At 39.1% G+C, this 10,860-nt stretch overlaps 1 protein-coding gene and 1 pseudogene across 1 annotated transcript; both read right to left on the reverse strand.

Moving 5' to 3' along the window:
* Positions 1–886: 886 nt before the first annotated feature.
* Positions 887–4,691, reverse strand: LOC119916760 (proproteinase E-like). Its single transcript, XM_038736734.1, has 8 exons — positions 4,549–4,691; positions 3,641–3,729; positions 2,963–3,060; positions 2,739–2,864; positions 2,113–2,249; positions 1,502–1,644; positions 1,249–1,401; positions 887–946 (listed from the first exon to the last, which is right to left on the reverse strand). Exons 1-8 carry the CDS (start codon positions 4,586–4,588, stop codon positions 929–931), a joined length of 804 nt encoding a protein of 267 aa, XP_038592662.1. The 5' UTR covers positions 4,589–4,691; the 3' UTR covers positions 887–928.
* A 309-nt stretch (positions 4,692–5,000) lies between these two features.
* On the reverse strand, positions 5,001–10,018 carry LOC119916759 (annotated as a pseudogene).
* Between the last annotated feature and the right edge of the window lie 842 nt (positions 10,019–10,860).

A 10,860-nucleotide genomic window follows, 5' to 3' on the forward strand; every position in this document is an offset into this window, starting at 1 on the left:
GCACATTAGTATTAAATCAGATAACATTGCATAATATTTCAGGCCAAAATTCTCTGTGTTTGACACTCTGATGAGTTAAAGAGTTTGATGCCACAGGCAGGAATTACTTCCTGTGGGATGTCACTTGAGTCACTGTCGGTTGGCTCTGAAGACTACAAGTCTGAAAATGAAAATCATCTGGGGGTTTGGAATTAAAACTATAGCCAGCTCCTCATCTCTGCTGCTGTTAGTTTTTTCAAATTTCATTTTGTGGGTTGCGTTTTGGGAAGATAGTGTCCCTCAACAGCAACTTACAAATCAGGCATTCATTAGTCTTGCAGTTAGCCCAGAATGCAGCAGCTCAACTTCTAACAGTGACAAAAAAGCATGAGTACACGACCCCGTTTTAGCCTCGCTCTACTGGCTTCCTGTCCATTTTAGGATAGATTTTAAGATTTTATTGCTTGTGTTTAAGATTTTTAATGGGTTGGCACGTTCTTATTTATCAGAACTTTTACTTGTACACACTCCTGTCAAAGCAATGAGTCATCCAAACAGCCTTTTTTAGAAGCTGCACCAATCTTTGGAGTACTTTATCTGCTGAAATACAAACTGCTCGGACTGCTGACGTTTTCAAGTCCTTGCTAAAGACCCATCTCTATTCATTGGCCTTCAAACAGAGTTGAGTATTGACATTATTGACCTTTTCTATTTTTTTGTTGTGAATAGGAAAAAACTTTGGTCAACTAGGGCTGTTTTTTAAATGTGCTATAGAAATAAACTTGAACTTGAACTAGTCTGAATACTTAAGACTTAATTTTATCACTTCTCCCATGTGAACACACTGGATTTGGGGCGCAGCTTGGGTTTGTATAAAAACAAAAATTGAAAGACAACTGAGACATTCTGTAGTTAATGAATTTATTGACAATAAAAAGGTTTAAAGTCTTCAGTACTGCAGCATCGTCTGAAACAACAGAAAAAAGTAAGAAGAAGGAGACTGTTACATACTGGAGCACTATAAAGTAAATGTTTGATATTACTAAACAATTGCTATTGCACAATGTGATGTGGCAAATGCAGAATCATAGGCACACTTTAAGATAAAATAAGGTCAGGAGTGCAAACACATACCCCAACCCTCAGAGGGTTTGACCAGACACCAAAAATAAAGTAAATAGGGGTGATAGAAACGAAATGGAAATGGAAACAAAAACTAAAACCGAACTGGAAAAGAAACAGGAAAGAAATTCTCTGACGGAAACTCACGTCACTGATCCACTTGGTGAAGGAAGAGGTGCGAGTGAACACCGTGGGCTTCATGAGGGTGTTGCATCCTTGAGAGGAGACGAAGCTGGTCACACCCTGCACGTACCACCTCCCATCACCACCCCTGCAGTTCAGAGGGCCTCCTGAGTCCCCCTTTAGAGGCAGACAGAAGACAAGTGAAGGCAACAGAATGATACATGCTGAACATGCAGTTCTTATGTTGTGGTGACCAGATAAGGGGAGCGGTGCATACATGGCAGCCAGATCGGATGTCACCACCAGCGCAGATCATTGTGGGTTTCACAGAGCTCCCCCACCAGCCGCTGCTGCTGCAGACGCTGTGCCCAACCACAGGAAGGAGAGCCTGTTGGAGCTTAGAGGCAATGGGACCACCACCTGCAAGGAGGGCATATAAATTAAAAACCCAGAACAGTGTCAGAAAACACAATCAGGGGGACGGCTGCTTGAAGGTACACTCTCTCTTCAACATCATGTTGGTTTAGAGCCTTTGACCTTTCCATAGATGTGCAGTTAAAGTAACTTTGTACTGCTGAGATGCCAACTAAAACCGTCCTCCAGATGTCATCTGTATATAAAAGCCTAGACAATAACATTTGCAGTGACAGCTATGGGCTGTATGTTTTATTTGAAATTTAAGAATATTGTGGGAAATAATATATATATAAGTTTGTTTTTATATAATTTTATTGATTTTTCTAGTCAATTTTCTAATAACAGTTAGATGTATTGCTGCACTGCTCAGCTGCATTTCCCATCCATGTTTTATTGGATCATTGCAGTCACGTCACAGAATTTAGAATGGATTATAGATCATAATCAGTGTGTTGTTAAACAAACTCTTACTGTAGAGTCTTCCCCAGCCCGTGATTTGGCAGGGGTCATTGTGAGGAGCGATCTCTCCACTCTCTGGCACACAGGAGGGCTGCACCTTGTCGTTCACAATGGCAGGTGAGGCCAGTTTAATCATCGCAACGTCATTACTGAATAACAAGAAAATCACAGAAAGAAAGGACAACAACTTTTTGGAATGAGCGTAATAAGTCATACACTTGAAAAATGTTTCTCCAACACATAACTTTGAATTTTGAAAATTTTGTTCTGTTAACTGCTCAAAAACAAAGTTACATGGTGCTTTACATGGCTGAACCAGATTTAAAACATTTCAGGACTGAGGCAAATAAATATAACAAGACAATTTCAATAAAAGAAAAATAAAATCGAGTAAAATACCAAATAATATAAAAGATAAAAACAATGACACTAAAACAGATCAAATGTGCTGGAAATAAAACAGTATGCTAGCTTTAATAAAAGCTCAAATATATATGTGTGTCATCTGCATACCAGTGGCCAAAAAAACAATGACTGCAGCTTTAAACTTGTTTGTGAAATGTCACTGTCCTTTGTGTAAAACTGTGAAACATGAACATGCTAAAAATCAGCTGTATGGAGGAGTTATATACCCTTACCCACAAGACAGGCAGTTATCATTCCAGCCTGGGTGAACCACGATCTTCTCCACACTTCTGATCTGCTCATAGCCCTCCTCTTTGGTGAGGTCGTACTCGCCCAGCACCACACGGTAGGTACGAGCTCTGACACATATATATACACAGAAACACACACTTTAGCTAAGACCTTCACCTCACATCATGACCTAAGAAAAGCTGTGAATGAGAAAACTGTGGCCCACCCGATGCAGTGGCCCGCAGTCATGACCCAGTTGGGAGCGAGCAGAGTGCCTCCACAGGTGTGACGGTAGGTGGAGCCGCTGAGATATTGCAGAGAGATCTGTGAAACATGGAGTGAGAGGGCTTTAGAGCCAGCACACCATGATAATACAAGTACATCTTATTTAATTAATAAGGTCGTTACTGTTCTTAAAAGCTTGTGATTACAGTCATGATCCTGGTTCTTTCAAGTTTGCATCAAAAAGTCCACATTAGTCTAAGTGGAACTTCAGGCAAAAAAACAAACAAAACAATTTTTACTCTACTATGTTGTTTTGTAAGAAGTTTTGATATCTTGGGTGAGAAATATCGATACATGGATTTAATGTGTTCTATAACTGTGTATATGCAGTTTTATATATACATCTGTATACTATGATACAGAAGATTTTCTGGAGGTTTAATAGGGAAACTGTTTATAGTCATTCTCTTTTAGCAATTACTCCACGGATTCCTTTTATTTTATCTGTCATTTCATTGTAACTGTTAACAAGGTGTTCCTGAAAGATAATTTACCATATACGTAGCTGACCAGCTCATTTATCTGCAGTATTAACAATTTGACATAGTCACATGTGTAGCAGTTCTTTGTCACATCATATACAGTTATTTGTCTTAAACCCCGATTATAATCTACTCACCTGCCAGGGCCAGCTGTAGGGTCGAGCATCTTCCCCATTAACAACACGGCTCACAGAGGGCGTATAGGTGGGTGTGCCACACCCATAAGCTGGGCCACAGAAAGAACTGGAAATTACAAAGGCTGATACTGAAAGCTGTAACACTTCCTGTAACCTAGTTTTTTCCCCTCAGCTCTCCACATGTCTCTCCACATGTGATTCAGCCACTTTTCCTTTACAAACTTTAGGTGAACAAAACTAATTGTCACATGGGTTGCATATTCAAAAGTATTGCAGTACATTTAGATTTTGCCCTGCTGCCTAGTTCTCACTTATTTTCTTCAACTAAAACACATGCTTTCAAAAACAAATGCACACAAGGGATATATCTGTGCCATAGCTAGTACCCCTGTTGATTGAGGACATATCTGAAGGTATTCTTTAGTTTGTTATTGTCAACAAATCCCATAAATGACCCAAACCAACAGTGAATATATCTACTAACAGGTATTGTGTGTGTAGCCAAAGCCTGATATCTTCTTCCTCTGTGCCCTTGAGCTCTGTTGTTGTCTATAAACTTAAAACACATCAGTGAGCCACGCCGTCGCACTGGGTGACATGTTCATTCATTACCATGAACACGCACACTGTAGTTCATTAGGACTACATTAGGAGATTACTGAGCCATTTAATTTTAAAGTGAAACTATAAATTTATGAGCTGTTTTAATATTTCTTGTCTTGTAGGAACCAAGGGGCTCAGGGTTGAGTGCCACAGGCAGGGTAGGGAAGTTAGAGACAGACTAATAATGTTGATGTTGGTCTTTTTGTGGGATTTTTTTGGTAATAAGAAAAACACAATAACACCAGACTAATTCTTTAACTCTAATCCTGTTAGAGGATGCAGGAAATCAGGTAGATGAGACTCACCGTAGCCAGCTAACAGCAGGACAAGGGCCACTTTCATCATGATTCCTCAAAGTGGACTGTCTGAGTGCGTCCTATAGCTCTTATACTCTCGAAATTGAACAGTAATCAGCCACAAACACATGCACAGTCTAGTCTTTGACCTGGGAATCTACGTTCCCTTCTCCATCTGTTTCAGCTGTCCTTACATAACCCCTCCAGAGCCAGAATAAATCTGCACGTGTTCAAAAACCTCTGACGCCAAAAGAAAAAGAGATGGGAGTGTAAAATAATAATCTAGTGAACAGTAAACACATAACTATAATCTTATGGAGCATTTGGTGCTGGACCTGAAGAAAAGATGAGAAAAAGAATCAACTTGTTTTTAAAGCTTTTAAACTATTTATTGTGTAATTTTATCTATGTGTTTCCATTGAGGGGTGTGTGTGTGTGTGTGTGTGTGTGTGTGTGTTTGTGTGTGTTCATATATTTTTTTTTTATTGGCCAGCTGAGGATAAATAAAGTCATTTGAATTTAATTACATGGCTACACAATGGTGCAATAACAAATGTGTACATAAATGAATACATACGTTATCTTTAAACAGTCCTAATAATACATAATTAGTATTAGTAACATCATAGCAAAACAACCTTTAAATTAACTGTGATGACGTAAAGGCTTTTAAAAAATGTGGATAACGCTAATTAATTAATTTAACTGGCATATCTTTTCCACCGAAAGTTAAAATTTCAGCAGCCCGTTGCACAAACTGAATGTAAGAGTGATTTGTTCCTGATCAGAAGTGTTTTCAAAGAGGAGAGGCTTCATAATGTTAAAGTAACTTCTCCACCTCCAATTTAGGGCAGAAAATCTACCAAACGGGGTTATGTGTCTGCAGAGAGGCAGGCAAAGATACATCAAAATGTATCTTGTTACAAAATACCCCTGAATTAAATGTATCAAAATAAAAAACAAAGTACTGGTGACAGAAAATGTATCAAGATAATATATATATATATTGTATTTTCAAAATACAGGAAAATACATTTGTAATATTGGAAAATTCAGTCACAAAGGCTGTTATTCGTAGCTCATAAAAGGTTGACTTTTTAATCCATGCTGTGGTATTTTCCACAAAAGCCTGTGTCCTTGACATTTCTTTCAGGGAAATCTGTCCAGCAGGTGCAGGTGGAAAGAACGAAGGCATGCCAAGACCTCCTCCAGGGTGGCAGGAGGAGCCAAAACACACAGCCTGTGAGGGAAAAGCAACACACAAAACAAAACATTAACATTTCCACGGATATTTTTGTGCATAAAGCAGGAGTAAATGAAATTAATTAGTGTTCAAAGGTTTTACTCTTTGTAGACTTCAGGCATGAGCATATAGTATATCAACTCAGGGGACAGACTCGTTGTGCTCACAATTATGATATCTTTTTTGTTTGGATAACAGCAGCTAAAGGTCGTAACACTGCTTAACAATCATAACCTCACCATGGGAAATGAGAAGATATCTCCAATATAGATGTAAAATTTGATATAATTTAATTAAAAAAGAATAAATGCAACAAAGGCTGTTCAAGGACCTTTAGTTATTCTAAATGATTAGACCTTTCCAACACTTTCCATGATGTCCTTAAATCTCCTTACATTCCAACATGTCCTCACTTTCCAAATGGTCCTGTGGTACCAGCATTATCCTGATTTTCCCCACGATCAAAACAATCCTTTCATGAAGTGACCTCTTACCAAAATGTCCTTGTTTTCCAAAAATAGCCTCACTTTCCTATCTTAACAAAAGAAAAAAGTCTTTACTTCCCAAAAACGTCCTCTTTCCTAAAAGCTGCTCACTGTGAAGGTCTAAAACTCACACACACACTCATGCAGCAGTTTTTCTTACCGGATGTGGTAATTTCGATTGTCTTGTCCGTTCTCACAGCCCGCTCCCAAACACAAACCTTCTTCTTCCAGTAATCTCTGTAAAGCACGTCTGCCTCCACTCCTAACATCTGAAACGAATAACATCAACTTGTACCAACTGTAAGGATGGCTAAAATTACAGCTTTTCAATGCATAATGATATTTTACACACAACGGTAATTAATATTACATTATGTTTTTATCAACAGTGCTATCTGTGACTTAATAACTTAATAAAACCAATGAAAGAAAGTCCAAATAATTTTTATAATGCAGAGTTAATTTACACGTGTAACAGAGTTTAACTTTGGGGAAAAAAATAATAATTTGGTGCTTAAATTAAGTATTTGGTCATTAAGTATATATGCCTGTTTGACTTTGTTAACCAATATCTGAAGTAAACAAAGCTTTAGTAACTTAAGAAAACATTAAAGATCCAATCATCATCATCAAATTTGCTTACTTTAAACATTCCCCATATAATCATATTTATAAAGAATTTAACTTCTGGACAAATCATTTATATTTTGTGTATTTCTCAACTGGCCATTACAGAGGATTTTTGCTTTAGGTTTATAAACTATTTCAAATAAAAGTACTACAGCAATAAACTGAAACAGACTTTCTGATCTTGGCCTCCTCTACCATCTGAGGCGGTAAATACAGACAGAGATAAAGAAAGACTCCTGCCATCACTGGCTGGCATTTGATCCCTGGTAGATCATTCAGGAACTCATAAGCACGCTGAGCATTCTGGGACAGAGTTGTCTGAGTATGAAGAATCTCCTTCGATTGAGATAAAAGGACAAACGGTGGTTACCAGGTGTAAAAGCATCAAAGCCCCTTAAAAAATAGACTAGACTAAATGCTGCACTAGTGAATATTTTGTGTATGTGAAATGTCATAGGTGATTTTCCATTTACCCGTGTGTATGTTTTATAGGAAGGATCTCCAGGTGATGGTGGATTAACCATGACCTCCAGAGCAAGCTGTGGTAAAACTGGAGGGCAGGAAGAGGCCTGCATTTTCCTTACTTAAATACTTATTGACTGCTGGGTCCATGTTAATTACCTCCACATAACCTCCTCTCAGACCACATCTAAGGTGAGAACAGAGTACAACGAGTCACCTGAGAGAAAAGACACAGTTCAGACTGACCTTCAGGGAATGCTTCACCTCACTATATTCTTTTTATAGCCTTATACAGTTCCATGTTTTCTTGAATCACTGGCAAAGTTGTACTTTTACTGCAAAGAAGTATAGGGAGATGGATGTCAAACCCAGGATTTTGACACCAGGCTTGGTTGGTTAAGTATTTTAAAAGGAAAACATTGTCTGGTGTCATGCTGACTTTCTTAATATAAAACCCAGGAGACATTTTCATAACCTGGCTGATCACGACCAATTCTGAGCCACATTCAAAAAAAAAAATCTAGCAACAGTAATTTTTATCTTATGATGAGGTACAAGATTAGAAAATATAATTTTTCGAGGCTTTGTGAGCTCAGTATAGAAGTGCTTTTAATGGCAAGCATATTCAGCTTCTTAAAAATGTGTCTTTGCTTGTGCCATCTGACGGGGGCGAGTTTGTGATGTTGTTGTCAAATCACCAAGTGTTAAAGAAACATCAGTGTGCTCACTCTCCCATGCAGGCGTTGGATATAGAGTGGAAGGAGAGCAGCTCCACTGTCTCTGAGTTTTTTTGTCCATCTCAAACAGGACTTTCTTATAGAAATGAACTCTTTGTCCTGTCCGTACATGCTGTCCTGGTACACCTAGAAGGTGCAAGAAGACATGAAAAAAAGGGAGTTTGTGCGTGAATGAAAACTCCTGAGAACAACAGTGTGAAGATGCTAGTTTCTTTGTGAAGCTTGTAATCACCTCTTCAGCCAACAGGACGAGGCCCTCGGTTGGCCCAAACGAACTCACTTCTATTGTTTTCCTGTCTTGCACGTGACCTAGCAAGATCAATTGTAGTGAGTATAGTGGGGAGATGAGCAAATGTAGCTATTGCATGTTGTTTACCTGTAGGGTTTCCTGGGTTGCTGATATAAATGGCTCTTGGCTGGCAGCGCCCTTAGCAGTCTTCAAAGCTTGATGCAGCTCGCCCAGGTCTACAGCCCAGCCTTGGTCCTCCATCAGCTGGTAAGGCACCACTGTCACTCCAGACATATCTAGCAGTGTGGGAAGTTGTGTGGGCAGGGCATGGGGGCCAACACACCTGTCTCACTCTCCCCCTCCCCACTGGCCATGAGGTGCAAAATTAGCTTAACACAATAAATGAAAACATACAAAAATATGTGCTTTTATTCCACATTAAGTACTTTTTTCCATTGTAAGATGGCTATCAGTTAAGGAGGACAGTTTGTTTTTGGACAAACTGTAATAGAGTAAACATGGTAATGCTCACAAAGACAATGTTTAACCTGTTCAGCAGGTAATGTTTAGCATTTTTACCATCTTAGTTTAGCATGTTAGCATTTATAAACACGCAACATAGTACTATAGAACATATCTGAGGTTGATGGGAATGTCATTTTGGGGCTATTTGGTTATAAGTCAAATTATTAGACTTGAAATTTTAATTTGGCATTCGCACTAGATAAATAAGGGGCTGACAAAAGGTTGTTGCAGTTGAACTCAAGTTAGTAACTGTAACAAATTGTGGAAGGTCTGTCAAGCTTTAGATGCACATGGCAAAGAGCAACACACATAGTTTTTACATCATTTTAAAATTATGATAATTAAGATCTGTACCTATGTGTGTATGTCGTTGGCCAGTTGATTACTTGGGTCCAGAATGAAACTTGCACTGATGTTCACATACACCCGGAAATTCACCCCCTGACTTTTATTCTAGATTTAAATGTCTCAACAATTCGGAAGGATTGCCCCTGAAATACCTCCATCATTACCTAATGGACAACGCTGATGCATGTGTCCCTAAACAATCCCTTTACAGCTATATATATATGTACCAATAATACTCTAGATACTAGAAAATCTATTTTTCCATCTTACCGACAAAGTCTTCTGAGAACCACTGGAGATAATGATGTCATCTGGGTGTGAACTGCACCATCTCGCCTCGTGATGAAGTCGGCGACACTTTTCTGGACATGTGGTAAACCACAGGAGGTTACAGATTATGAACCTGTCATCGACAAATTAGATCAGCCATTACAGTGCCAGTCAAAGGAATTCGATGAACTATTTTGGGTCACTTTTTTTCAAATCTGTAACATTATTTATTCTCACCCACGCTCCCTCAAGCACAGGCCCCCAGAAGCTTCTGCGACCTCTGCCTGACATCCAGAGGAAGGCTTTTTTCTTTGAGGACGTCAGGGTACAAACATGCTGCCAAGACCTGAAACAAACAGGGAATGACAGGCTCAGACAGGCTCAGCTTGTAGCTGTCAGACTAATCATGAAAGCAGGGACAGCAGGTAGACAAACAAACACTCACACACACACCACCAACCTGCCGAACAAATGAGATGGGAGCCATCCCTGCCCTGTGGGGATCTCCTCAACTGACATCGATCACCTTCTGGAAGGGTTTCTTCGCTTCCTGAGAAGAAAACAGTCTGGTTAGACACAAGCTCAGGTTGGTTGTATTTTTCAAGCCCTGACAGTCTCTTTTGATTGCCAGCTACATTGCTCTGATTGATGAGCGAACTGGAGCTGGTGCTCTGATATTGGCACTCAGCAGGATCCGAGGGTTTTCAGTTAGACTACATATACATGGGACTGTAGAATCCAGTTTTTGGGAGTGTTTTGCTGTGCAGGGCCATGTGAGGCTGTCGAGCAGCTTTTTCATCTTCTTGAATTTGTGAGCCATATCTGAGTAGTCTCCATTTAACAGGAGTCCTCTCTCCGTGTACAATAATAAAAACTTGTATTTACCAAGATGTTAATTCTGACAGTAATTAAAACCTGAAGTAATCAGAATTTCTCTACAGCTTTGTAAGATTATGACTTTACAGGGCTGACATTAGTTAGCACACACTTTGACAGCTAAACACATCAATAGTCCCCATCCTAAACCAGCATATAAAAGTCTAATTTCTGTTCTTCCAAACTCCTAAAAGCCTTTTTTCTTATAATGTTAAAAATGAAACATACGCTGCATAAAACTAACCTCTGTTTAGCCTGTATATTTTCCTATAGATACTATCTAACAGTCTGATACAGTCTGAACATAAGAGTTTCTACACTGCAAAACAAGAATTTAGCTTATCTTTACTTCCAGGTCTTCTACGTGTCATCAACTCGTGAGGAGGTTTTTCCTGGGGATCTGTGAGCTTTAGCCTTTAGTCTTTTAGTTGACATAATGTACAGCATGTGAGTCAAGTAGCCACAGCCAGAGAGGTTTTAAACCGAAATACATACATTTTAGCTAAAGTAAGCTCA

This window comes from Micropterus salmoides, unplaced genomic scaffold (genome assembly GCF_014851395.1).
Source record: "Micropterus salmoides isolate LMB-PRFRI ecotype aquatic unplaced genomic scaffold, ASM1485139v1 Ms_hic_scaffold_2156, whole genome shotgun sequence".
In the NCBI taxonomy this organism is placed as follows: Eukaryota; Metazoa; Chordata; class Actinopteri; order Centrarchiformes; family Centrarchidae; genus Micropterus; species Micropterus salmoides.

Coding starts and splice junctions, on each gene's coding strand:
- LOC119916760 (XM_038736734.1), bottom strand. CDS start 4,588: ATGATGAAAGTGGCCCTTGTCCTGCTGTTAGCTGGCTACG. Junction 3,730..4,548: donor CCTGCTGTTAGCTGGCTACG/GTGAGTCTCATC, acceptor TCTGTGGCCCAG/CTTATGGGTGTGGCACACCC. Junction 2,250..2,738: donor GATAACTGCCTGTCTTGTGG/GTAAGGGTATAT, acceptor CTTGTTATTCAG/TAATGACGTTGCGATGATTA.